This window comes from Lithohypha guttulata, assembly GCF_036872675.1.
Source record: "Lithohypha guttulata strain CCFEE 5908 chromosome Unknown scaffold_1, whole genome shotgun sequence".
NCBI lineage: Eukaryota > Fungi > Ascomycota > Eurotiomycetes > Chaetothyriales > Trichomeriaceae > Lithohypha > Lithohypha guttulata.
In genome coordinates, this window is record NW_027042750.1 from 4586228 (window position 1) to 4614150 (window position 27923).

The following is a 27923-nucleotide window of genomic DNA, read 5'->3' on the forward strand; positions in this document are numbered from 1 at the left end:
CCTCCTCCTCCTCCTCCTCTTCTTCTTCTGCTACCATTCTAACTCACAGTGCGCAGAAGCACAAGGACTACAAGCCCTCCAGATCCTCGAGGACCTCAGGCTTCCGGCCAAGACTGAGGTGCGGGTGCTTATGTATATTGACGTGATCTGTGAGAATAGTGTTGACGCAGAGAAGTCAAGGAAGCTAAAGGGAAAAGAAAGGGATGATCTTGTACGAGTGTTGATTAAGTCAGGTGAGAAAGCACGTGAGGTAAAAGAGGTGTGAGTTGACTTGGTTACTCATGTGAGGATTGAGGAGATAGAGGTGTCAGGAATGGAAGACGCTCAAGGCAAGGACAAAGTGGTAATCAATCCGTGCGCGTCCTTCTGCTTCGTTCAAAACCCTACGCGATGAACGTGACCTGACTCTGGCGTCGGATAGGCTATCGGATGTGCGACGAGGGCTGGAGTGGGTATTCCACGGTCCATAGACTGTGATTGCTTGACAGGAACAGCACACATCGGGTGGTCTCAAGAATGTGGCAGGTGCAAAAAGAACTTCTCACGAGAAAGTTCTGGAAGCCTGGTATTGAGGTAAGCTAAGGACTTTGTGTGAGAATATCATATCGTGATAGATAGGACCACCACCTCATCCAATGTGTGTATCGTTGTCGTTCATAGCATCCCTGGTGACAAGCACATTGTGTTGCGCTTTCGATCTTCAATGTGCGTCTCTCCTCCGCCGATGACTGACTACCACTCCATCTCCTCCTCATCCTCTTCAGCACAGATTAATTGCCTCCCTCTCAGCAATGCAGTATACAATTCTAGCATGGCCTCCTTCTTCCTCAGATCCAGCGTTTTCCCCAGGAAGAAGTCTCGAAAGTCGTTGCCTGCGTCTTGTCTGGTGTATTCCTCTTTGAGAGGCTCTGGTAATCGTGCAACAGCTTTTCGTAATTGTCGAAGCGGGGTGTCTCTGTTGGCTTGGAAGTTGACTCCGTCCATCAGACCCAAATTGATCACGATATCGTTCAGAGAGGCTGAGATCTGAACTTTGTGGGGATCAAGATTTGTAGTGGTAGTGTCTGACTTCTTCTTCCTTTCTTCGTTGGCTCGCCAAGCGGCACGGGTATTAGTAGCGTAGGCAACAAAGAGTTTCATGTTCTTCTCGATTTCATTGTACATAGTCAGGGAGAGTGCCACCTCTTCATCGCTGAGATCGTCGTTGAGATATTTGGCACTCCTGCACATGGTCGTGGTCGTTTGTGCAACCATATCGAAGTAGTGCCGTGGCATTCTAAGAAGTGTTAACGTGAGTACTTGAGCTCGTAAATTTGCGTGGGGGTTTTCATCGAGATCATTAAGCTGACCGATGCGAGTATCTGAGACAAGGTCATCGAAGGTAACATGGGAGTCGCATCCGACTCCGAGGATCTTGGTAAATTTCTGTATCATGGCAGCTAAATCCGCCCTCTCATCATCCATAGCCTCTTGGCATATGCTTTGAACCTGCGGAACGGATTCATTGTCCTTTTTCAGATCGCCTCCTTTGCCATGAAGGACAGGGTCAATATTGTGTCGGTCGAGGGATGGCTGTCGAATTGGACCAGCCTCGACCGGCGATTTCCCTTCTCTTCCAACTTCATCGAGCTTTTCCATCATGCAACATGAGGATCATTCAGACCCGCCGTTTCATTGTCCCCAAGCTTGGGCCCAGACACACTTACATCCTCAAATTGATCCAACTCATCCTCACGACCTTTGTAATCCTCGAGCAGCCTCGATCTTGCTTCTTGGAACATACGGGCAAGCTGGTCGTGGTTTTCGATACGGCGTCGTGCTTGAAGATATCTCTTGTACGTCTTGAGCACCTGTGCAACTCGTACATCGTCATTCCGGGGTTTGGTGTCACTTGCCATGATTGAATGTATTACAATAAATGGTATATCAGTTGTTAATATTGTCGAGGATGTGAAAGCTTTGAAGCGAAGAAAAGAAACGATTGTCTTGTTCTTGCGGGCTTGCAGGCCGTGCTTGCCAAAAACAACTCATTCCTACCTTTTATCTCCTCGATTGTTGCATCCGGAAAGCACGACCCGGACAAAAATTTCAGCATCACATTTCAACGTTGGTGATGATGGTTGAGGTAAATCAAGGAGTGCCTAGACTGCTGGGTTTATCTGTAAACTTCGCAAATTAATTGATACTCGGATATGATCATATTCATATCAAGAAGGCTTCAAAGTTGTAGGGGATATCCATCGGCTAGAGAACTTGAACGCGGTGAACGTGTAGAACAGACTTTGGGGGTGGTTCGATAGCTCAGGCTCGAAGACATTCCTTGCCATGCCACGAAAGTGCAACAATGTTGACAGCCCCCTCTTGTTTCGGGACCGTGGAAATGATCGCACATTGTCACCATCACCGTTTTAAGATAGACCTACAACTTCGTGCGACACAAAAAGCATCGTGCTACTCGCGCCTGTGAGGGAGGTACAAAGCTCCAAGTTGGTGTAAATAACATTGCAAGGACTGTTGCACGATCGCTGTGCGCCAAACTCGATAAGGAAGGCGTCAAAAAGGCACTTGCCAGACTCAGCTGCCAACGATCCACGTCCACAGAAGACGCATATCGTCCAACCATGAAATGTGCTGTGCACATTGCTACTGTTTTACGTGTTGTCTGTACTTTCACTTCGTCCCCTTCGCAAGTCCCATAATGCTGATCAGTAGTTACACTCTTGTGCAAACCTTCATTTCCGCCATGAGCAAGGAGGCTTTCTTGAGTTTCCAACTATTCCGCCACGTTTTTCACTAACTCCGGCTGCACAACTAGCGCCTTGCAGGCTCGGCGGAGTCTCCTCCCCTGCACGATCGACATGTCGTGAGACTACCAGAATGCCACCAACCTTGCCTGCTGCCACAGTAGCTTCCTGATGTCAAAGCTCACCAGAGGCAGGTATTTTGTACTTTAACACAGCCAGACCACTGGCACAATAAGGCATATTCCGTCGCTGCGCCAGTCGTTCAGGCTATGCCTATAGTATAGTGCACCTCCGCAACTCCACAGCTCCGAACCAGTAGTTCGGAATTGACTTTCTTTCATTTTTGCCTCGGCAACCAGGTCGAAGCTAGTGGTAAAGACGTTTGTGGATCAGTGATCACGGAGGTGTTGCTCCCTCCGTACCAAGGGAGATTGTACATGTAGATCGTACTGTGGTACTCAAGTGCTTCACACGCAACTCGCTGCAGCTAAGACGTGCCCCGACGTATTTCTTGTTATCGTTCTGAGCCGCGTCAAAGCAATCATTGACTGCATTTGGAATTGGAAAGAATCAGCTGATACTGACAAGGATCAAGGCTTCTCGGCGTTAAGAATTTCAGGCTAGTCGGAGACGACATTCGGCATCCGGAACCGGTGCCATAAAGGCGTGCCATTTGATCGTATTGATGCACTGGACAAGCAGGAGTGAGGAGTCTCGAAGCGAGAAGAGGTTGGGCACGAGGATGACGCAGTGGAAGTGAGAGGCAGCAGTCACGACCCCGATAACGCTCGAAGAACATTGTTGTCGTCATCGTGCTTGCAAAAAGTATATTCCTCTATTCCAAAATCTAGCCAGTGTTCAGTATATCCTTACAACTGATCACTGAATGAGCAGCAATAATGTACAGTAACAGTACCTTCAAAGGCATTGTTCGGGGTCTGCGATCACCTTGCCACCACGATACGAAGAACAGACTCGGAAATGCTGTTTCTGCTGAGGTGTGTTGTGTTAGAACACTCGTCTCTTCGCCAATCGTGCAGTAGCTTTTTCTCCTTTCGACATGTCTCGTCTGGCCTACCAGTCATTTGAGTCATCCCCCAGCTCGAGGTTGTTCTTCCCAAATACCGCTCATACGGTTGCTTGCCAAACTCGTTGACTGCGTTGAAGGTGTGTCGTTCGTATCGTTGGATCGTGTCGATTTCCTGCGTCGTCGATACTTGCTATTCTCGTTCTCTGTATCAATACTCCTAGGGCTGAAACCAGTTACACTGCCTGCACTGCTACCGCCGTCTTCAGGTGTGCTGACCAAGCTGGCAGCATGAGCCATGCCAGCTGCAGAGTTCACATAATTTGGATCAAGGACAGTTGCAGATCCTCGTCGTTCTCGGTTGATATCCATCTTCTCAAAAAGTCCTTTGATCTCACGTAGATCGTTGCGCCCATCATTGTTTGGACTGCTCATGGCGGCTGCCACACGATCTTGGACGACTGCCCGGATCTCACTGATAATTCTTGTATTGCCCTCTCCCTTTGGCAGCCACCAGTCCTCGATCTCTGGGTCCTGCCATATGTGTGCCATCTCTTTCCTGAAGTGTGGAGGCCAAACGTAGCCTTGTTTTTCTATGTTGGCAAGCTGCCGTCTTGCCCACATGGTGTACTTGGAGTTCTCAGAGGGAGGAGCTCGTGGTAGAAAGACTGCGCTGAGGCCGAGACTGGCATAGCAGATGAGTGTTGCTCCTGCTGGTGCACTTGGTGAACTTCTGATTGCGTTGTAGATCTGGCACTGAATCTTGGAGTACTGCATCAGCTCGGCCGGAATACGAGCCGCTTGTCGTTGCAAATTCTCGTTTGTTTTGACTTCAAGACGCAACTCTGCTTGCAGACGTTGTGCCTTAAGAATCGCTAGCAAGGTTTGCTGCTTCAGCATGATGAGAATGCCATACCAATCGAGCCAAATGTAATTGAGTGGCCACAACGCGTCTCTGAATAGAGGTATGTTTGGGTCAAATGCATCATCCTCGTCTCGTGGTGTATTCGGCTCGATGCCCGAAAAGGCAGGGTCGTTGAGCTGTTGGATGCGACGCCTCATCTTGTCGAGCCGAACATACAGCTCATTCGCTTGGTTCAAGACTGTGTCGATCGTTGAGATGCCTTTTTCCAGCAACTCGTTAGCTTGTGTGAAGGTATGTGCAATATCGTAACCCATAACTTCCATGCCTTTACTGAAATAGATCAGTTTGTTGTCTGTGTTGTCGTCATCTTCTTCAATGCATCGTTCGTCATGCCATTTCATAGCATGATCAAGCCATGACCGATCGAGACTGATGTCGCGCATAGCCATCAAGCCTGCGATAACGTCCATTCTTATGTACCAATCAAATATCTTCCGACTTCTGTCAGTCTTCATTATCGTTTGAGGGGTATAATTCGAAGTGAGGATGCCATTGGCGGCGCGGTGATGTGTGGCGAGATTGGTCCAGTCTCCCATGTATTCTTCGAAGGTAGCAAGCTGCAGTACAGTCAGCAGTACCAGATCGTCTCTACTTCCAGTCGTTTCCAGGTGTTTGCGCAATGTGACGATAGACTTGCAGTAATACTTCCAGAAAGAGTTGAAGTCAGCTTGTGGTTCTGGTAGGCGTACCGCAAAATGGTATGCAGCGAATGCTACCACAGCGTAAAGCAGGGGCTCAAACTGCAGCGCCAGATCGATGAGTTCTTTGTGAACGAAATCTTCAGGGTCGATCTTGAAAAGGTAGTGACAAAACGTCATGTAGTCATGTTGAAATCGCAAATAGGTCTCGATTTCAGGTTTCAGGTCTGGCTTGATTTGTCTCCATTTTCGCAGGGGACTGGGACATTGCAAAGCTGGTGAAAGTGGGGCCTCATGAGCAGATGTGTCTGTAGAAGGCGTCCCGGGTTGTTCGTATGTACGCGCTGAAGCATTTGATTGCTGACGTTGCCGTTGAGATCGCGAGGGATTATTGCGACTCTGGCCCCTTCCTTGAGCTGACTCAAGTTTTCGCTGATTGACCTTTGAAGTCGCAGAGGCTGATGGGTCTTCCTCCTCTTCATCCTCATCGGTTTCTGTTTCACTCTCGTCCTTGATAGTCTCGAGCTTTTCTGATGCAGTCTCGCTTGTCGTGCTCTTCGGTTCGTTCTTGGTCCTCTTAGCGGAGGATGCGCTCTGAGGAAACTCGCATTCTCGATTGCCTTTTCTACAACCTGCAAGCACGTATTAGCATGTTTCGCTTCATGTGCTGCATGGCATACGGTCGCAAACAGGACGTGTTTCATCGCACTAGAGCCAAGTCAGTCAAGATCTAGACGCCAGCGAGGTGTAGATCAGCTTACCTTCACCCTCCTACTACGGCAGGTAAAACAACCACTTCTCGTTCTCCTGTGCTTCGTTGTCTGAGCTGGATCCAGTGACTGGAGGTTGGTAGTCTGCACTGGTGGCATGCTTTGAGCAAAGATTGAGGTATCTCGACGATATATTGTGTCTGGTGGTTCGTGCCTGTACCAAAAACCAAAGTTTTCGTGTGGTGTACTGGGACCTGAAATTCTCGAGAAATGGCCATATTGTTGATCGTATATAGCAAAATTGTGATCAAACTGATCCAAAGGAGGAACACTTATCGAGTATTCGTAATGACCACTCATATCGAAAGAGTGAACTTTTGGTCGCACAAAAGAAAGGCCTGATTATCGAAAGTAACCAGCCAACTTGTCCTTCGGCATACAAGTGCCTCAAATGTACATGTTTTCCAGTGACGTGAAGTTTTTGTATTCCCTCTAAGGCGTTGCAAGGTCGCAGTCGTCACGAGGTCATCAATGTATGCACACAGAGATACGAGGAAGTGTACAGATTCCAGTCCTACTTCGCCGATGTTATCTTGTGGTACCTGAAGTTTCGAAGGTAGGTAGCTCAACCCAAATATAGCATCGACGTTTGAGACGAGGTTCGCGATGGCAAGTAAGTACTGCTACAGCAGGCACTAGCGTGACAATTGCCAAGGATATACTGTTGTCCGGGTTCTCTCCACAAGCTCGTCTAGGAAGTTGTTCGAGATTTAAGTGTCTGTTTGAGCAGCTTGACGGTAGATTCAAGGCAATAGAAGAGCCAATCCAATTTAACCTGAGAACGACTCGCGACCCTGTCCAGCACTAGGCAGTTCCGATCGCTATTACGCTGGTGGCACGTCTCAGATGGTCCAGCTGCTGTGAAGAGGTTGCGGGTTTCAGATGGTGTGCGAACACATCAACAGTGATGTACAGAGTACAAGTATCGACCAGGGTATGAAATGTGACTGGGGTATCCTATGTGACGTCGATAAAGCTTTTACTCCAGGTGTTGGCAAGGTATCTGACTTGGAGATCGTCCTGTAGATTGCGTTAAGAAGAACCCTTTTGTGGTGATCGACGGCCAGTCCTCGACCTTCCCTATCGTGGGTTGATGATCAACAGGCGAGTCGCAAAGGCTCCAGAGCTGACCTCACTGGCTACAGAGACAGAAAGCAGAGAGACGCTTCCTTCAGCCTCTCAGGATGGCAACGAGAGCGATAATAGCCAAGCACAGCCTCCTCAACAATGGATTCGAGGTCGGTGCAATTGTAGGATTGGTAATCCAGGTAAAGATATTCTTCCAGCGCAAGAACCAACAGTAACGACACTTGTGGTGCGCTAATTCAGAGGTGGAGAATCTGACAAGCGACAGGGAACGTTGGCCGGAGGAAGCACAGCCTAACAAGGTACTTATTGGACGTTGGCAGGCACGTGAATTGGTTGTAAGAGAATAAGCAGAGATCGTTCAGCAATCCCAGCATACGGATCGATTTTGGTAATGTATAGCTTGCGTCATGGCCCCTAGGTATCACATGCCGGTTGAAGAGTAGAATCAGATGTTGGTGCGTGTTCTCTCAGCTACTCTCGGTGCCGCTTTGAAACGAGCTATGAGCAGCTCTTACTATCTCAATGTGGAGGAATATCACAAGCTCCTGAATAACGGCACGGGTCTCGGGCGGCTTAACGTTGGCAGGGGAAATCTTGTGTCAGAAATAGTGGTCTCGTTTTTCGCTATTGTGAAGTGTTGAGTATCGGAAATTATTTTCGCGTCAAATTCTGGTCAACCTTGCAAGGTTCGGCCACGACTTTTGCCGCGTTGTCAACTGTGTATCGCGATTTGGTCAAGCGGACAAAGCTGAGAACTAGGTTTACCTGGAGGACGATTGAGGAGTTGAATAGCCAACGTGGTTGGAGGACGGCGTTCAGCCAGAGGATGTGGAGAGGCTTCAAGAAACCGCAATCGCAATCCTTTGCAGGCACGCTGCAGAGAAGATGTTGCGAGGATCTGTGGAACCCTAGAGGTCCAAAAGGTAATAGTACCTGTGTGTTGTAGCCAGAAAGGATTCCACAGTGCACGAGGTGAAGCCAAGGATGGTACAGATCCACTCAAAAGTAGAAGTTCGGCTCTGATTGGGACCGATATCGTGGTATACACCTGACCACGTTATTTGTGGCCCAACGAGATAGGTTTGGCTCTCGAAGTCTCCGTTTCACACGTGGCATTGGTGCGAAAACAGGGACAGGGTTTACTCATTCCCCGTGGACCAAGATGGGGTCAGATCGACCCTGTCGGGCAGGAGCTTCATATCAGAAGACATTGTACCAGACAGTGGCCCTGCTGTTGTTGGTGAAAAGTTCCAACTTGTGGCTGTTGTTCATGTTAGGTGTGCACAACGGAAGGTACACGAGATGCACGCGCAAACAAGACAAAAAGTGGAGCTCATACTCCTGTAAATGATCCTCAATCAGAACTAGAGGTTTCAAGCTTCGAGATCAGTCATCGCTGAGCAACAGCCAAGAAGTATCACAGTGATTGTCGTTGCGAAAGAGCATGACAGAAGTAGTCTATCAGTCCTGTTGCGGCCAGGAAGGAGCAGATGGTGTTGCACAAAGCAACTCCACTCACTGTCTAAAATGGAAATGGTGGTGATGGACAACTGCCATATATTTGTCTTAGTCGACAATAGTACAAAAGTTCATCATCAGCACTAGTGAACACCATATTTACGAAAGTCATACAGTCTCATCTCTATATTTGAGTGTCTTCACGCCTATGTGGCACGATAACAGGCATTCGAGGTCGAATGGACAGGAGCTTCGCCAGTAATCCTAGTGGTACTTGTAAGAGCCTGATGTAACGTCTGTCGTTGTATTTGGGAAGGTGTAATGAGGTTCACATAATGGACGCAGCCTTGAATAGCTCGCGAAGAGCTCCATTTCCTCCTCCCAACATTAACGTAAATCAGGAAGCACGGGACGAGGTGGCGCTGACGAACTATCGAGTATTGGCGACTTATCGAAGTTAAAGGGCTTGGACTAGTGGTGCAATTATCGATACTACAGTAGTGTTGCACCTCATGATGATGAGGTGCGTGATTGTGGGCACAAGCAGAAAACAATACTCCTTGTGATAGCTCCGTCGAAGACAACAAACAAACAAACCATTCTGAAGCATAGTGGTACAAGGCCATCTCATGTCTTTACTGTGGAGCTCCGAACCTCAATCGAACTAGAAAAGGCTAAAATGATACGAAAAGCTTGTACGAATCCATGCGATCGACGTTCATTCAGGGTATACGTAGAAAACTATCCTTCTCAGCCGGACTTAAAGTCCAGATCATCGAAAGCTGAGACACCATGAGTGTTCCATTGTAGATTCATTTCCATCTCTTGTTCATTGTTAAGCAGCACTATTGATCATTAACCAGGAACACCACCAAAGCCTGTGTATCCTGAATATCTTCGCAGGTAAGAGACATTGAAGGGCATAGCAACATTGCAATCGTCAGTATCGTAATGCAACACATTAGAAAAGGGAGCACACGTGGGAATGAGCTACGACGTAGCTTCGGCATGCCTCGAACGTGTATCGGTTTGCGAGTTCGAATTCGAAGCCATTTCCTTCACTCCTTGGCCACGGCACATAGGACAACTGTTTCGGCCTGTGGTAAGCCACTAGTACTTGTTAGTGCGCGATTCAGACAATCTTGGACATTGTCGATACTCACTTCATCAATACATTCGCGATGGTAAACGTGATTGCAGGTCTTGATTTGTCGAACTTGGTCGTGTTCCTCGTACTCTGACAGACAAATTAGGCACCTGTCGTTCAGGCTTATAGTAACCACTTGGCCAGTGGCGTCGTTGGTTGATTCTGCGATGAGCATACTTCCACTTCTGACAACATGGTACAACCCTCCAGCGGCCTGCACATCTTGTTGCGATGCTACAGGTGGCTTGACAGGTCCGAGTAAAGTGGAGAGCATCTGCATATCTTCGTACGATGGATTGTCGGTGAAGAGGCTAGGCATTGTAAATGCGGGATGATCAGGCGAAACATTGGTTCCAACCACGTATATCAACCAGCTCCGTCCTGTGCTTCCACGAGGTCTATCTGGCTCGACCACACCATTACGACGTGAGTTACCAGAACTCAACTCGGGTCGACGAGCGAATTCAGAGTCACTGCGCCTCCTCTGTCGTGCTGTATTGAAGGCAGACTCGGCTGGGAATGGCGTCGAATTAACATCCTGACTTTCCTCAAGATCTGGTAATCCTGGTGCATGTGCTGCCGAAGCTGAAGATGGTCTGCGAATCGGTGTGGCATGCCCAGAACGAACGTCTGCTGGGGTTGACGGCGGTGGATGGGGTCCAGGTGGACTTTCCGACATTGGCGTAAGAAGACCATTTTCGATAGATGTTCTAGTGGCACCCAAGCCTCGGTTTCGACTATGCCTTTGGCTCTCGTATTGTTGTGGAAAGTTGAAATTCGTCATAGAATGCCGGCGACTCTGTGGACTGGCACGGGTGTCGGAGCGTCGGAAGAGAGCTCCGGCACTGCCATTGCGCAGCACATTGGCCGGTGGTAGAAAGGGCAGACTCAGCAGAGTGTCCAGGCTTGGTCCGAGTGTGCCGTTCTCATTGGCGGAGCCATCGTTGAAATTTGGCATGGACCTCACCCCCACAAGTACAAGGGTGACTGATCTATCTGAAGCATCTACAGATTGAGGATCTCGGTTGTCGGTTGTGCTATGTCGAATTGATCGAGCAGCCAGCGGGGTCCCATTCTCGTCGTTAGGAAATTGGAAGACACGCATAAAGTTGACTGGTGGTAACTCGCCGTCTGATGCATTTAAATCAATGTTCTGACCAGCCTGAGCACTTGCAGCTTCTTGTAGTGTCTGTACAAAATTCTGAATGCTGCCGTCGAAGGCTTCCCCTCCAGGACTCGAACGATCGGTAGTATTGATTGATGAGCCTGACAATTGCGCAGCAATTGCCGCAGCTGCCAATTGTAATACTTGTGACAGTGGTGGGTGCTCGCCTCTTCTTATTAGACGTGTGGAACGAGACCGGAGACCATGAGGGAAACGTCTAATGGTACTCATTCCTGATGTGATGCGGCTGCTGGAAAGCAAATTCCTAGCCTCAGGCTCAACCGCGTCTAATTCGTGAGGGGCGGAATCGTCGGCATCAGGGCGGTAGTCAGACTGATGAGGCTGAGACAGGAGTTCGTCGGAATCCTCTGTAAGAGGAGTACGCGATGGCCGTGAGGGCGAGGGATGACCCAGGTTCAGGCGCCTGGTCGCAGGCAGGCGATCTGAATTTAGCCAGGTAGTGAAAGGAGCAGAAAGAGAGTTACGAACACGGGACAATCTTGTGCGAGATCTTCGTGGCGTATCAGTCAGCTGGGCGTCGTCAGTGTATGCTTGTGGATCGAGGATCATACTCGGAGTAATATCGATGCTGTTAGGAATGGGCTGGGATGTAGTTCTTGAGTTTGTGAAGAGCCTTCTCACTGATCCTCTTTGTGGTTCTCTTCGTGGCTCGGTAGTCCTTCTGCGAAAAGAAGAGCCCAGAGAAAAGCGTTCGTCCGAGGCTGAATTGATTCGCCTGTGGTATACGCTGGGCCGGCTGCGGGTGGACAAGCCATTGCGCAAGGCATGACCTTCTTCAGCTGTTTCCTCCCCACTATTTGTCAAGCCCCTTGCAACAGAATCGGGTAGTAGGCGAGAGCCCAGTCTTGACATTGTAGAATGACGCCAGTTTGAAGGTCTCGCGGAGTGAAGATCGACTGGAGGATCGTGATCGGAATGAAATAGAGGTCTGTCTTCGGGCTCATAGGGTCGATCGTCTGGATGGTCAGGATGTCTGTCATTCTCAGCGGATAGTCGCTGAGACTGTCCCCTCCACGAATCGGATGGAACGCTATGCCTCGAGCTGGAGAAGAATGATCTAGGCGGGACTGGAGTTGTGGAGGGTTGGTTTGTAGCCTGCTCGTTGACTGGTGCTGTGGGCTGTGATCTGCCCCCAACGGACCGAAGATTTGACTGATTGTTGCCCATTCTTGAAGATGACAGCTAGGATGGTAAAGGGTCAGGGTACAGGACGTGCTACGGTCGCATGATGGATGGTCGTGCCGTCCACTCTCAGTATGAACTCAGGCCTACCCTGAGACGATACGCCACTGGCTGGGTACTTCACTTGACGTGACTTTTCCAATTAGACTATTGCGGATTCCGAGAGGTGTCTGCAATTCGACAGAAGGCTTCGAGCGAGGTCTGGTAAGATGCTGGAGTAAGCACGAGTATAACAGGTGGCCCGATCCTTCTCGTGTGCACAATAGCTAGATCTTTAATATTTGGTCCTGGTGTGTAGGTAATATGGTAGCCTCATCAACGCTTAGTCTTTGGCAATATGAAAAGGATATATGTCGTGCGATGAGATCTGCCTGCGTTGTATAATGGTGCGTGGTCTGCTTCAAAGGGCTGAAACAAACAGCGACTTTGGCGTGTGCTTTGCCGCCAGCAAATGAGCATCAGCCTCAGGGCCTCCTAGGCCGATGATTAGTTACTGATCAAGGCCCAGTCCGCAGTGCCCACGTTTCACCAACTAGAGGCATATCACCACATTATAGAGACTCCAGACTTCCACCTCAAGAAGCTCCATGCTTTTACGACACAAACCTTGAAACCAACAACGATCATTCATATTCACGTTACTCAGTATACTGCTTTCATTGGGCCTAATCTTCGTTGTCAATAGTCGTCTTGTGGGCAGAAGGAGTGTGAGCACCTGCTCAAAGATTTGAGCATTGCAGTACTTTCTACTCGAACCTCCTGCTCAGTCTACTTTTCGAGTCATGCTCGACAGGAACATTGTTCCTGATAACAAGGACACGAGCTGTCTTCATTGCAACCTCCGCAATGGCTAATGGTGACTTTCTGTATGCACTACCACTGCCTATTTCCTCACATATTCTGCCTTCTTCGCGAAAGAAGAGGAAAAGAGATCTTGTTCTGGACGATGAGGCATTTTCACAGGATGATCTAATCACTGAGAACACAGAATACTCAGCTGTCGTGACGCCTGACGAGAGACAACAACGAAGACTTGCTGGCCAGGACGTTTCTAGACCACCTCCAGACTTCCCGTTTCCTCATGCTCCTCAACCGAAACCACGTGAAAGAGATGACGAGCAATCCAATACTGCGACCTTTTCCAATGGCAAAGCTCACTCCCTTCGACTACAACACCTTGCGACCATGACTGCCCTGCTACACAAGTGCCTTGCCGCAAGGGACTATCAGCGAGCTTCACGTGCTCTAGCTCTGATCCTCCGGACCGAAATTGGCGGAAGGACTATTGATCTACGGCATACTAGTTTGTGGGCTATTGGTGCTGAGGTTCTTCTACGGACCCCGGATCACGCACAACCTGGGTTGATTTCAAGGGAGGGTTTTGAGAGGGCAAAGTTGTTCTACGACAAGATGGCATTACAGCACCCCTGGCACAGGTCCTGGCCCAATGTCGTCAATGCCCAAGACTTCAGGCTCGCCATGTTCAGCTTGTGGATATATGTGGTGTGCCAGCAGAGTAAACACCTACAGGTTGATGAACACAAGGATACACTCTTAGTTCAGGAAATGATGGCTAAAGAGCTAGAGGTCAAAAGGTGGGAACTTTGCGAGGCCGAGAGAATCGCCCGCGAAATGGACACGTTGCTGGGTACTGTTCCTTACATCGATGATCTCGAACTAATACGCCTGAGAGGGATGGTCGCTCTGTGGTGTGCCGACCTTCTGGAGGCTGTCGATGCACTTGAAATTGAACTCGAAAAGGATTTGCCCATGATCGACAAGGACTTGGAACAGACTTGGTTAAACGAAACGACTGCACAGGGAGATGACCCTACTGGACAGGTGAATGATAAAGTGCTGCGTGCACGCAATCTTGCTAACACTATGTTCGCAAGACTCCCCGATGGCAACGAAGAAGACGCATCACTGCTTGATGAGCTCAATGTCGACACGGCAGAATTCAATTAGTGCTGTGATGTGTTGTTCAACATCTATCACGAAACTTTTGTCAAGTCTGAATGATGATGAACAAAACACCTTCATGCGGCTTGATGCAGGTACTGCGGGAACGTTGTGCGTCAGGAGACGGGTCTTGTGACAGCTTCCGTCTACTGGCGGGCTGTGATCCACCCGCAGTTACCGCGTTCATCGCCTATGGCAAGAGGCACAGCTTTTGTCGAATACCCAACACCTCATAACTTACCTCAACCCAAGACGGAACGTCACGCCGCAGAAAGAGATCAACAAGTCGGAGTTTATGGTCAGGAGCAACTACCAAAAACTGTCGCAAAACAAGCCACATCCATTTCCTCCACCGGTTCCGACAACGGTGAAGTTTCGCTGAGACTATTTGCACCCATGGTATTCGGCAGGCCATTTTTTTTTTACCTGAGCTACCTGGTATGGTTTTGTTGTGTGTAACAGATTCAACTCAACCGTTCAAGTACGTACTTTCTTCACCCTCTGTTTTGGAAGTCCACAAAATTGCGTAATGCTGGTGTTTATGTGTGGCCGTACAGACGCTCAGAATCTTTTGTTCAGGCTTAGGCTCAAGGCTCTGAGTCGTAGCGTTCACCTCGCAATATTGCGACCTGTGAATACAGTCAACCCAAAACACTGTGAGTATATTGTCCTGATGAAAGGCATACAATGCGTCTAATACTGTTCGGCTATGAACCTGGATTTAAAGGTGTGACGTAGGGACATCTATGATTCTAGGGTATGCTCGCAGCTCGAATAAAAATGATAACTTTTGCCAGGGCACCAACCATACCAATCACATCACCGACTCAATGCAATTTCTCTCCAGCTCAGAACCTGTCACCATTGGCTTCATCCATGGCAGCGCCAGGGAGCATAATATCCTCCATGAGGCCCCTCTTGCTCCTCAGCGTCTTCTCTGTCTCTGTCTCATCACCATCATCATCATTGCCTTCCTCGCCAGCAATCCTCTTAGCCACATTAACCCTCAAGTTCCTACCCCTTAGCGTCTGTGGACTCGTCGCCGATCTATCACTACCGCTGCTGAAGCTCCCGTCACTACCACTGCCACTAGCACTTCCGGTTCTCCTCCGCTTGAGCGCGCTCTTAATCCCGCCGTTGAGCACAGGGCTACCAACCGGAGTACCCTCGCCAGCTTTGACGATGATCCAGCAGCTCGCGTACATGTTCACTCGGTCGATGCACTTCCCACTGTCTCGTCGACCCATGCACTTAACCTTCCAGAGCTTCTCGCCGGTGTCGTCGTCTTCCATGCGTTCGAAGAGCTCGATGTACCATGGTCGCAGGGCTGCGCTTCTGAGAAGAACTTTGCCACCAACGCGTAGGACTCGGTGGATAGCTTCAATCTGCGTTTGTGCTGCCTCTGTGCCCTCTGTGCTTCGGCTCTTGCTTTGACTTCGGCTTCGGTCGTGCTTCTGCTTTCGATCGGAGAATTTGACGTGTTTGACGGTGTTCATGTCGGGGACTTCGAGCCAGTCCATGCTGTCCATAACGATGACGGCACCGGCACTGCCGCCTCTCATCCTCTTCACGACTTCGAGAAACTCGTCTGTGTGGATTCGTAGGCCGTCGAAGACTTTGCCGCCTTCTCTGCTTAGTTTCCGCCATGATCTTTCGCCTAGCCATCTTGGTGCGCAGGTGCGGCTGTATTTGCCTTGAAGTACGAGATGGTAGAAGTAGTTGTCTTTGCTGAGGAGTGTATGATTGATCACTGGGTCAAGAGTGTCAACGAGGAATTTGAAGATAGCTTCCCCAGTAAGTTGGCGTGATCCTAGTCGTCGTCTTTGTTCAGGTGTCAGTGTGGCGGCGTAGTCGTTGACGATGAGAGCACGTTGCTCTGGTGGGACACCTGCTGCCTTCCAGCACCACCAGTCTGTGCTGACTAGCATGGCGTGTAGTGGACGAGAAAGAATAACTTTGCGGATTGATTGTTGCCAGATTTCTTTTTGCTCGGCCAAGGTGCTGACACTACATAATGTGCGGACTTTCTGAGATAGACGAGTAAGACGGAAGAGCCATCGACAGAGCGTCATTGCGTGTCTCGAGCCGCCAGAGACGGCGTAGAGACCTCGAGAAGAAGGCGAGAAGTGAGATGTGTGCGAGAGCCAGAACTGAAACGCATGACTGCTAAGATGTGGGCTCAGTTTGTGAATCAAGAGGTCGCGGAAGTTAGCCAATCGTCCTTCACCGAACATTGCCCACACTTCTCCGTACGACAAGCCAGCTGAGAAGGCTGCTACCTTCAGTTCGAGCAAGTGATTTTGATTTGGATTCAGGTCGATAGCGTGAACACGTCGGAGAGGACTTTGACTGAGGTAGTCGAGAATGTTGTCTCCAGCAGACGTGATTGTGACGAGAACATCATCAGACCGTAGGTTCAGGAGCTCAAGGTCAACAGCTGGGTCTTCCCAGTTGAAAGCATAGATGTAGTCGGAAGCAAATTGAGCGTGCTTCGCATGGAGTTCTGGATATGTGGTGCGCCAGGGGTGGAGTTGATAGAAAGTGCTGGGAAGTGGAAGATTTGAACTGAGGTTGACGAGAGCCGATTCATAGGATTTGCTGCGAATACTCGGTTGAGGTTGTGGTGGAGTCGAAGCTTGATGAGAGAGAGCAGCGCGATATTCCTTAGGTGAGAGGTACGGGGACTCGGTGAGGAAAGCATCGTAGCGTTCGAGAGAGTCCTGTGCGGTCATGTTAGGAGTTCCGTGCATGGACACTTGACGATCTGTCTCCGCTGTGATATGGCATCCAACGAAGAGATAGTATGGAATACCACCTAAGAGGTAATTTCGCTCAGAAGCTGATAGTATGGTGCCAAACTTGTACTCGACATAATCCCGTCGTCCAGCATCAAGGTTGACACGATCGGCGTCAAACCATGTCCTCCAGAACATTCGACCAAACCAGTTGACATGGCGGTTAATACTACCACCTGTCCAGTTTCGACTCGATACATCGACAACTGATTGGACGTAGAAGTCACAGATACCGAAGATACCACGTGGAGCAAGGAAACTGGTCACCTGATCGATAACGCTGTAGAAGTCTGGTATCATGCTGAGGCTGTAGGACATGGTGATAAGGTCTGCTGTTCGAGGCTGCGAGTGATACTGGCCCATTGTTCGGGCGTCTTGGCAGAGAACCGTCACATTCTTCCAGCCAAGTCTTTCCGCACGTTCACGAGCAACTTCACAGAGTGAGGGTGAAAGATCGATAAGGTAAACATGATCAAAGAATGAGCCCACCCCACCGTCCAGGACCTTATCCATGATCTCGATGTTGTAGCCTGTGCCTCCGCCAATATCGAACCAGACAGGCTTGGCGCCATTACTCGGTCTGCGTGTTGGAAGCTGTAGTTGTGCGGCTACGAGGCCGATCAAATCCTCCCTGCCTCGTAATAAACGACGTCTCGTTCTATCATAGACAGAAGCCTGTGCCGAGTAAAAGCTTTCCAATGCCGACTGCTGACCGCCATCTGCCTTGCCTGTGTGAGGCTTGAGGAAGCTGACATAGATGAATTTGAGATAGGGAGTAAGAGGAAAAATCTTGTCGAAAGATACAGAAGACGAGACATTCAGGCCGAGCTCCAGGTACAGCGCAATCAGGACGAAGAAGACAACCACCGTGCCCACAACCAAGAGATCGGTTTGTATGCTGCCTCCTTGCATTGTCATTGTACCGTAGAGTTTTGTAACTTCATTCATGATGGCTGAAGTGAACGAGCGACTGGAACATTGGGAACAACGTTCATACATACAACACCCACCATATTGATCACGGGCTCAACCATTATTTCGTCCCTGACTTTAAAGTCCATGTTCGATGTTGAGTGTCCGGAACACAAAATCCTAAGAGCGAATCAGGCGGACCACGTGAGGATTGCGTCTGCGCTAAGTGGTCGTGTATTGTCCTTAAGACATGTGCTCGTGAATTTAGAAACAATGTGCGCCGTCCAGGATACGATAAGTCAAATGTCAGGTCATCACATGTTAGTCAACAGCGCGAAGTGTGGCAGAATTAAGAAACTAAAGGTGATACAAAGGAGCTCTGTACGATTTGCGATAGGCAGAATTCACGAGCAAGAACTCTAAGAGCTTCCACGCCATTTGATCTGCAGAAGACACACTTCGAAGGTCGACTTGAGCTCTTGAACAACGACGATCCAGTATTTTACTGACGACCTCCTCGTTCCCATCAGCTGCTTCCAGGTTGGACGCCCTTAGCTCATCAACAGCGAGATCATGATGTGTGCCAAGCTCGGACACTAAAGAGGGTAACTTTATTTATTCAAAGTTTCCACCATATTTCCAAGGTAAAGCCGTTCGACCGCTATTGCTATGCGATCTCATCGTAAGCATATCTCTTGCACATCTTGTCTTGTAGCCTTGGCGGGGATTCTAGGCGAATGCTGGAGACGGTGATGGGGTACATCAGGTACAGCTCCATATTTTGCTAATTATCGCATCTTCATTGTGAGGTGGCTCGGACGCTGCTTGCTCTTCATCGTTCGTGAGCTAGCTGTCGGCTCCCGTCATAGCTGCAACCTACCAATGGGCACATTCGGCCCTAGTAGTGAGCACTGGCCAGTTGTTTCGAGGATTATATAAGTTGAGCACTACGACTTAAAGTGAGTTCGCGCACGAATAGCAACTCCTTTCACTGCGATGATACGAATTCTGCAGATGGGTAAGGACTTGATCCAACTATACTTCATGTCCTGATTAGTGGGATCCAATCCACATCTCCAATTTCATCTGACACTCCTGCACGCCTACTTTGACGATTTCATTTCCTCATGCCGCTCTCCTTCGTGCTCGCAGGACGGTCATCTGCCTCAAATTTACAGCATTATGGCGAATTCTTCCTTCCGGCGGCGCAGCAAGCCTCCACAACAGCGCCCTCCTTAGATTGTCTGCAAAAGTTCAATAATTGCACCACCTTACCGAGCAGGTCAACGAGTTCAGTTTACAAATCTTCTCAACGAAATCCTGCAGCCAATAGTTAAGGACTGCCTTGAGATTGATCCTCGAGCATCACAATGTGATTTCCGCCTGACGGAGGACAACCTACATCACGGTTGCACACCTCAATCCAGCCCAATACCTCAATGACAAAGCAACATGAAAAGTACATGTATCTATGGCGTAAAACTCCAATTGTGGTGGTAAAATAGCCCAAGTGTGCAGTACTCACTCCCTTTGGCCTTGCAAACGACTTATCAGTTAGACGGTGGACTGGCAGGTCCAGATGTTGGGATCTCATTTTTGCGCCTTACGCTAGTGGTTTCGAGGTATCCACCAGTGCATCTTGGCACAGTATGTCGATGCATTCACTCTACTTCTTCTGCTGCATTCTACCGGTTAGCTGCTCAAATATTCCTCGATATCGACATAAATCCCTGTACATAGGGTTGCGTACTTGATACGCGGCGTTGTGTACAGAGCCTGCCCTAGGGGTACGGTCTTAATCTGAATTCTTCTTCCTCAGTCTCAAACTAAATCAGCACAAAGGTTCGTTGCTCTTGCGACCGCAAATCTGAGCCTTTCACCTACTGACCTAATTTGTAGTGAAACCTGATCACAACAGGCTGCTACCCCGCAATTCGCAGGCTGCACTCGCAAATTTTTCGCAACCTTCACACAGGGGAATTTTCAAAAGATAGGGTGTCCTGCACCTATATATTCTGTCCTCCTAACTTCTCTTCTCCTCGCTTCTTTTCATACCACATTATCGCCGACTTCACCAATTCGTTATACATTTCCTTTCAATCACTCAAATCGTTCAGTATGTCAGATACCGAAGACAATCAGCCCGAGCAGGTACCTTTCCAGGACCAGCTCCTCTTTGGGAAGCATGACCTGGGCATGGCAGCACACTGGGCACTTGCTCTTAGTCCCAGTACAAAACAGCTCCTGACTCCAGATTGTGCAACCAAAGTCAGTATCACCCTTAACGCAATCGTGCCTACGCTCGACATTGTATTCAACAAACACGAGATTATCGATGGTGTGAAGCAGAACATTGTCAGTCGTCTTCATATCGATAGTGGTGCTTGCAAGCTGCTCGACTTCAAGAAAATAGCCCTGCCAGCTTTCAAAGACAAGAAAACAGATTTCACATGGCCGCGAGGAGCAGTTGGCATCTCGATCGAAGTCACATTCGATGCTAACTGCGTGGCTGATTCGAGGTTCTTCATGGGTGGTCAATCTTGGATCAATTCTGTGCGAGAAACTGTCATCTCTGAACAGAAGTTGTTGCTATGGTTAGCTGGAGGTGACAGTACCATGGACAATATATCAAAGCTGCAGCAGCAGTTCCATCAAGATTCCACCCAGGTCAATCTGAATGAAATGTTCCCAGCAGGACAAGGTAGAATTGTGATTCAGGAGGGCCAGTTTTCACCCAAAGACGAGCTCGACGAGATCGCTAAAAATGCCAAAGATTATCGGTACAGAGTCCCAACAAATTTCCACAGCAAAGAGCACATGGCAGTCGAAATGTGTATGGCAGGACTATTCGCGCGAAACGAGGCTGAAGGAAAGCGATCCGTTTACGTCGAAACCCCCAAGGATATGAAAATCATCAGCCTCCTATCTGCCTTCGAGGAATCGTATCTTGCGTTTCTGCCAGCCCCAGCCGACGACCAGACTCGACTCGTGCCGGGTGACAAGCTTATGATTTGGTTCGACTTCGACTTCGAAGACCCAGATCCATCAAACGACGACGCATGGAGCGCTAGAGTTGCTGAACATATTCCCGACGCTCCAGCCATCCTCGTTCCAATTCATATGAACCGCCCATGTGACGCGAAATCAGGCGACTCTGGTGCCTGGAAGGACGATAGAGAACTTACTACTATCGATCTTCGCTCTCTGCCAGCTGATCAACCTTATGCTCCCGTCATAACAGTACCTGGCTTGGTTGGGAGGATTGCGAGGATATGCTCACTGCTAAAAAGATGGATAGCATAAAGAAAGACCGTAACTGGCTACACAAGGCATTGCTCAAAGTGCAGGCAAACCGTCCAGAGGATAGCTACGATGTAGCACCCTTAGGAGAAGACCTTAAGCATGCTGAGTTGGTCCTCAAAGAAGCCCCTAAGCTCCGTGTGGGTCTGGCAGTTACAGGTGATGTGGTGGTACGAAAGCGTACTAAGCTTATCATATGGGTTGCTCTTCCAGGTGAGGAGGCTCTCGTGGAGAAAATTTGGCGCGCCTTTCATTTCGATGCTCGCATGATATCTGCCGATATGAGTCAGGAGGCGCGAAGAGATGTCATCGAAGCCTTCAACACCAGAGATGATGCCTGCCAAATCCTCATTCTCACTCACGCAATCGGCTCGAGCGGTCTCAACTTGCAGTACAAATGCTACACAAGCATCCACCTTGCTGTGCCCCTAAGCAGAGCCCAGCGAGATCAAGCTGATCATCGCATCCGTCGATGGGGCCAAGAGAAGGACCGATGGAATGAACCATATGACTGCACCTCCTGGGCTACTCAAGTCAAAGATACCTTCAATGATCGACAATGGTTGAACAACCTCAGAAAGGCATATCCAAGTGTGTTGACCGAGCTCAACAAATACATCTTCAACTATCAACTACGAGAGAACGCTATAGGACAAGTTGAATTGGAGATTCCGAACTGGGTCAAGTTCAGAGGCCGCTTCCTTCGTGACAATCATCCACAACTTGAGGAACCAGATGTCACTCCTGATGACATCGAGATAGCCAACCCAGAGGAACTCATGGACTGGATCGCTGATCTTGAGCGTGGTAAAGAGATTCCGTTCGGAGAATAGTCTGGTACTGTGAGCTATCAGGTATGTTCTACTTGAAATTACTGCTAAGCTTACCACTAACAGCCCTGCAGATAACTCGATAAAACTATGTCGCATGCGCATGGCAGGTGTTGCAGGCTCAATGCACGTATTAGTATGATTTCACGGGCTCTACGAGCTGCCTCAAACAGTTCTGGTATAGTCGACCATGGGGTTGACAGAGATTGACAGAGATGAAGTAAATGCTGCGAGGTTTTGCGGCTAAGGAGATCGTTATAGCGGTCAGAGCACATGGTACTTGACTACAGTAGCATGATCAATGTTATGTTTCGAGCACGTCTAGATGCTGGTCAATTGGCAGTATTTCCTTCATCCTTCGTAGATTTCTATCTACAAACATTCCCCACGTAGCTTTCTCCGTGCTCTCGGCTCGTTGTGGTGACTCTGTAGTGCAAGTAGGGCTTATACGAACAGTCCTGTTAACCCAGAAGGCTGAATAGACTAAGATGATCGTGGCACAACATGGATTATTCCCCATGTTGCCACACGAGATCCTAGTGTTGACGGTGGTTGCAGGACTACACGGATAGGATAGAAGACAAATGATAGCTATACGCACGAGAGATCGATCTTTTGGCCAGTATATGCATCTGGATCTTTGTCCAACGATTAATGGATGACAACGCAAGTACAAGATCACAATAAGGACAGTGCCTAATGATGACTGTACTCATAAGGATGTCGATCGTATGTTCTTAATCACGTGATGAAATAGTTCGCTTCTGTTTTGGGAGCGACTGTGGTACGAGATCTGGTGCGATATACAATGTTGCTCGTGTATTCAGGTCAATCAAACCATACTCGAGTATCATAGACCAACGAGAAAGTCTTTTAGCCGGTAAAAATTGCGATGCATGGGGGATAATCCTTCGAGTAATGAAGAGGCACCAAAAAGGGTGGCTAGACAGTGAATTGTGAATACTGCTTAGAGCTGCTAACAGCTCGGAGAAGAGGACTGCGAAACACCGTATGAGGCGAAGCCTTTCCCGTGATATCAATAGTGAACTCGGCTCAAGCTCGCTCGGGCAAGCTTTTAAGCAAGAAGGTACCTCCGGAATCGAGAGCAAGGGTAACCGGATGGAGTAAAGCGGCAGAGCGATCTTTTCCTCGCTGTTTCTCAAGAGAATTTCCCTCCTTCAACAACTGTTAGACACGATTTTCAACCAAAGTCTAGTCGTCGTCTACCTCTTCTACTCGACCAAATTCTTTGCACCACGTCTTCTACTCATCCAGGGACGTCGTTTCGGCTTTGTCGTCGGTCTTCGATATTCAAGTGAGTGTTATATCCACACTGGCACCCCCAATTGCGATGGATCAGCCACGCCTGCATTGTGGATCAGCTCGTAGCAGTGGACATACACCTTTCCCGAATCCATCTTTCCACCTTTACACCCATCCTTTGTCTCCATCCATCCATCCCACTCATCTACAAAATTGTATAGCATAGCATCGTCGTCGCGTTTCTTTGGGCTGGTTCTTTGCGGCAATCGCGTCGTCTTTCATTGAGCTGACACTTTGGGCCAGAGGTCAGTGCTGACCAGGGAAGTTTTCACCACTACTTTGTTGCATCCACAATTTTCATCGATTTCATCTTCGACGCGACCGAGCTCTGTAGTGCTTAGCTTACGCGACATCGAGGACGCTTTCTCTGGTTATGGACCCCAGATCTCAATCCCTCTCGAGGACTGCATCGACCACCCTCCAGCAATCGCCTTACAGCAACCCGAACATGTCTGCTTACGCTGGCAACATGCCCCATGGGTCCTACACCCCGTTGCCTCCGATCAACTCGCAGTACCCACCACCACAGAGCCTACCACCTGCCAACCAGAACTATATGGCTCAACCACAGTTTCGCGATAACATCCGTTACAGCCACAGTCAGAACCCGTCTCCCGCAGGCACACCTGACAACCGTTATGCTCCGCAGATGGCACCTCACCAACCAATGAGTAACATGTCACAACCCTCGATGTTGCCTCAACCCCAGAGTCAAACTCCGCAGCCGCAACCACCCTACACTCAAGCTGGAGCGCGTCCTAGCAGCTACCCACAACCACTAGCCCCCGCCCCACCTCGATCGAGTATGAATGACCCCTACGGAAGCTATGGACAGCAAGGAGAACGGCCTTGGACAGGCGCGGAACAAATGCCAGGTATGACGATTGATGTCGGTCGAGATCCGTCTCGCACCCACGTCGTTGGTTCCCAAGGAAGACGAGGCATCTTACCAAGTGCGCCAGGACGACCACCCGTCATGCAGAATGGCCTCAACGGTTCTCCCAAAGGCAACACCATTCCTCAGAAGGATGCCGATGGAAAGTTCCCTTGCCCCAACTGCACCAAGACCTACCTCCACGCGAAGCACTTGAAGCGCCACATGCTCCGACGTAAGTTTCGATCCACTACTTCGTAGCTCGACTGACTTCATCTAGACACTGGCGACCGCCCATACATGTGCGTTCTCTGCACCGATACGTTTTCTCGAAGCGACATCCTCAAGCGACACTTCCAAAAGTGCTCCGTAAGAAGAGGGAATCCGACTGGTGCTAGCCACCTTTCTAACCCTGCTGCACACCTGAAAAAGTCTCAAGCTGCTGCCCAAAAGGCTGCCGCCGCCGCCGCGTCTGCTCATGCAAACTCACAAACGCAACAGCCACCTACACCGGGGCAGAGTAATGGCGCAGGCAACGCCCACGCCGCTCCCTCCACAGGTGCCGTTCAGCCAAGCCCATACGCTACTACAATGGCTGGTAGCTCTATGCCTGCGACCACTGCCAGCCTGCCTGCTATGGCTTCGATGCCTTTTGCTAATGGTTCAGGCGATTCTAAGCCTCAAATAGGCCAACAGGAACAAAATGGTGCAAATTGGGGTATGCACAATGGTCGAGGTGGCCAGCTAATGTATAGCTCCAGCACTGCATCTCCTGCACAAGCAGGTCATCATGTCGAGAATGACTGGAACCAATTTCTCCCACCTGCTGGTGAAGCCAATTACATGAATCAAATGTATGGCTACGGAGAAGCTCACCCTGAAGTGAAAGGCGAACCTCACGAGGCTGGATCGAACGGCTACTACATGCCTTCCGGCGCGCTTGGAGCTGATGGTAAGCTTACTTCCCGTCAGCGATAAGCAATATCTGCGCATGATGACCTTCTGTCCTCAGGAGTGGCACGCGTTCTCGGCTTTTGCTTACTTCCCGTGCTACAGGAATCGCTTCAAGATCAGCGAAATGATTCAACTTTGAAAACCTAATCGTGGACAACGTTGATCACGTGCTCGAGCTATTTCGTGCATTCGTTCAAAATCATGTCGTCAGGCTATTTTCACCTACCTTCGCTTGTCTTCATCGTCATCAGCAATAGGCTTATACTCATTCTTATCTGCAACGGCACGCTCTACAATCCGCTCATCGTACAGCATCATGTGCCTCTCTGGTCGACGTGTCAGATGGAGCCCCCACAATCCTACGCGACTGGGAAGAGCATGAAGCGTCAACTTCAATGCAGTTCGCTACTTCAAGAGCTTGTTTCTGCTTCGATACTGGCTGTATTGATCTTGTTCTTATAAATGCGGGCGATGTTCAGCAACGGGGAACGTGGCGTTTGTACATTGGACGATCTCAAACACACAATCTTTTTGCAGAGCTCAGAAAGGGACAATTGAGAGGCCACCCCGGAAATTCAACTCTGACCACCTGTACACTATGACGAGCATGTGCACGATTCAGGTGTACATGTGGAGAACCTTCAAGCTCTTGTCAAGTATGTGGGCATGTTGAGATCTATATTAAGCCTCGTCTGATATCGGGAAGTTTGCGGAGGAGACGTGACTGGCAGTAGCCAATATGGGGTCCTTTCCTGAAACCCCCAGTATATAGACAGGAAAAGAGTTGCGTCCACGATTATGGCACTGGCTGGGTCCGCGCTTAAATCAAAGCATGAGGAGGAGTTGACTTGGCTCTTCGTCCTTACGATGGCCAACTGCATATGGTAAAGGAGTTTATGTGTTTCTCTTCGACTGGTATCGCTTCATTTTGCGAATTGGTCTAAAGGTGTCTGGTTTGATTCACTAGTACTACAACGACTTCATACGACGAACAAACCACAAATTATAGAGTGTACAAGGATCAATTGTCCGGTTCTGGATACGAATCGAGGAAGAGATGAGCCTATAGGAGGTATGGAGGTTATGAATCAAGCTTCGAGCATAGCAGGAAGTTGAAGGCCTCGGGCTTTGTCCGAGCTCCTAAAATCTCTGCTGCTTGTGTTCGCTTGCGTGGTTGTGGTTAGATACAGAAAAGCAATCAAGTATATTAAAACTTTTATCTTAGATGCTGCAGTCTGGGAAGTGAAGACTGTTTCCGAGCAATCGTCCTTGCACTCTTTGTGCAGGTCTCGTCGCCCTTCGAGCTCGCATATTCTGGTATAGCACATGCACCGTCTTCCTGCACTGTCTCATGCCTGTCAGGGCTGCAAGATCCTGATAGCGTGTTTGCATTAAAGTGTGGAACATGGATCTCGTCCTCAGTTCGGCCGAAGCAACTCCACTGCTAGGCAGAATATCGTGAATGCTCAGGCTGTTGGGCTCTAGGCGTTTCGTTCTCGTGGTATGCTATTTGTAGAACTATGGGAATAAGTCGAGCATTGTCGCATCATCTATTGCGTCCCGTGAGAAGAAAGTAAATTATAGACCTTTGCATTATTTCTGTGCTCCTAGGGGTAAATTCAGATACCTAGGTGTATCATTGCTCAATTGCCGTCCTGAACAAGAAGAGCAGGTGATTGACATAGAATTGAAGAGGATGGCGAAGACATTGTCCAGAGTTGTACTCATAGGTGTATGCTTGCCTCCTCTTTACACATCTTGACTCGATCTGAGGTCCTGTTAATGTACTATTCACACGAGCTGACCATCTCCGTTACTACGACAGGCTTCGGGCACAGTAGGATCCAACATTTTAAAAGCCCTTCTTGAAGACCCGACAGACAAGTTCACCATAAGCGTATTGTGCAGACCCAGCTCAACAGCAACGTTCCCTGAACATAATAGCCTCAAAGTGGTTAAGACAGCCTTAGACGACCTTGACTCTCTGACCAACATCTTCAAGGACCACGACGCAATCATTCACGCCTCTGCAATCCCAAGTCTGCCATCACAATATGTTATGATTAAAGCTGCCGCGCAAGCAGGCAGCCCTAAACGCTTCATCCTCAACGAATTCGCAAACTCATACGACCAGCCTGGTCTGCCCGAGCTCGAACAGTTTCGCACTCCCAAACGGGAGATCCTCGACGTAGCGAAGCAGACGGCTCTTGAGACGAATGGCGCCTTCTCATGGACAGGTCTTGCGACGGGCAACTTCCTAGATTATGCGTTGGTCAAGTACCCTCAGATCGGGGTGGATATCAGGAACCGCAAGGCACGACTGATCGATGGTGGGGAGGAGAGGTTCAGCGCGACTATCCTGAAGGATATTGGGACCGCAGTGAGAGGCATCTTGCGCAGGCCGCACGAGACGAGGAACCGAATGTGTCATGTTAGAAGCGTGGAGACGTGTCAGAGAGAAATACTGGGTGTTTGTCAAAGGGAGCTTAGGGAGATGGGAGACCCTTGGGATGTGGAAAGTGTGGATGGGAAGGAGATGTATGAGAGGGGCAGAGAGGCTTTTGCTAGAGGGGAGAGGAATGGTATGGTCGATATTTTGGTTGCGCAGCTATTTCAGAGAGGTGCGAAGAGGTCGATCGTGGTGGAGAGGGAGGAAAGCGATAACGATTTGCTTGGAGTTCGGGAGAAGAGTATAGAGGAGGTTGTGAGGGAGGTGTTGAAGAACTTCTAGCTCGTTGAGGATATATTGATTATTTGGCTATTGCACATGCAAGAAAATTCAGCCTAGGGTTCTTGAGCCTGCGATC

The 27923-nt window shown here is 49.2% G+C and overlaps 8 protein-coding genes across 8 annotated transcripts; 4 read left to right on the forward strand and 4 right to left on the reverse strand.

Annotated features, from left to right (window-relative positions):
• Positions 1–732: 732 nt before the first annotated feature.
• Positions 733–1898, reverse strand: LTR64_001689 (uncharacterized protein; the record flags this gene model as incomplete). Its single annotated transcript, XM_064896068.1, has 2 exons — positions 733–1629; positions 1707–1898. The coding sequence occupies 2 exons, from the start codon at positions 1896–1898 to the stop codon at positions 733–735; spliced, it is 1089 nt and encodes a 362-aa protein (XP_064758755.1).
• Positions 1899–3834: 1936 nt separating this feature from the next.
• LTR64_001690 (uncharacterized protein) lies at positions 3835–6203 on the reverse strand (the record flags this gene model as incomplete). The annotated part of the gene is made up of 3 exons (XM_064896069.1): positions 3835–5966; positions 6015–6042; positions 6096–6203. 3 exons carry the CDS (start codon positions 6201–6203, stop codon positions 3835–3837), a joined length of 2268 nt encoding a protein of 755 aa, XP_064758756.1.
• A 3506-nt stretch (positions 6204–9709) lies between these two features.
• LTR64_001691 (uncharacterized protein) lies at positions 9710–11739 on the reverse strand (the record flags this gene model as incomplete). Its single annotated transcript, XM_064896070.1, has 2 exons — positions 9710–11387; positions 11606–11739. The coding sequence occupies 2 exons, from the start codon at positions 11737–11739 to the stop codon at positions 9710–9712; spliced, it is 1812 nt and encodes a 603-aa protein (XP_064758757.1).
• Positions 11740–13012: 1273 nt separating this feature from the next.
• Positions 13013–14134, forward strand: LTR64_001692 (uncharacterized protein; the record flags this gene model as incomplete). The annotated part of the gene is made up of 1 exon (XM_064896071.1): positions 13013–14134. The coding sequence occupies one exon, from the start codon at positions 13013–13015 to the stop codon at positions 14132–14134; it is 1122 nt and encodes a 373-aa protein (XP_064758758.1).
• Positions 14135–14976: 842 nt separating this feature from the next.
• Positions 14977–17984, reverse strand: LTR64_001693 (uncharacterized protein; the record flags this gene model as incomplete). Its single annotated transcript, XM_064896072.1, has 2 exons — positions 14977–17876; positions 17921–17984. The coding sequence occupies 2 exons, from the start codon at positions 17982–17984 to the stop codon at positions 14977–14979; spliced, it is 2964 nt and encodes a 987-aa protein (XP_064758759.1).
• Positions 17985–19953: 1969 nt separating this feature from the next.
• On the forward strand, positions 19954–21968 carry LTR64_001694 (uncharacterized protein; the record flags this gene model as incomplete). The annotated part of the gene is made up of 2 exons (XM_064896073.1): positions 19954–21087; positions 21126–21968. The coding sequence occupies 2 exons, from the start codon at positions 19954–19956 to the stop codon at positions 21966–21968; spliced, it is 1977 nt and encodes a 658-aa protein (XP_064758760.1).
• A 1768-nt stretch (positions 21969–23736) lies between these two features.
• Positions 23737–25244, forward strand: LTR64_001695 (uncharacterized protein; the record flags this gene model as incomplete). The annotated part of the gene is made up of 3 exons (XM_064896074.1): positions 23737–24397; positions 24443–25114; positions 25219–25244. 3 exons carry the CDS (start codon positions 23737–23739, stop codon positions 25242–25244), a joined length of 1359 nt encoding a protein of 452 aa, XP_064758761.1.
• A 1568-nt stretch (positions 25245–26812) lies between these two features.
• Positions 26813–27847, forward strand: LTR64_001696 (uncharacterized protein; the record flags this gene model as incomplete). The annotated part of the gene is made up of 2 exons (XM_064896075.1): positions 26813–26848; positions 26942–27847. 2 exons carry the CDS (start codon positions 26813–26815, stop codon positions 27845–27847), a joined length of 942 nt encoding a protein of 313 aa, XP_064758762.1.
• Positions 27848–27923: the final 76 nt, after the last annotated feature.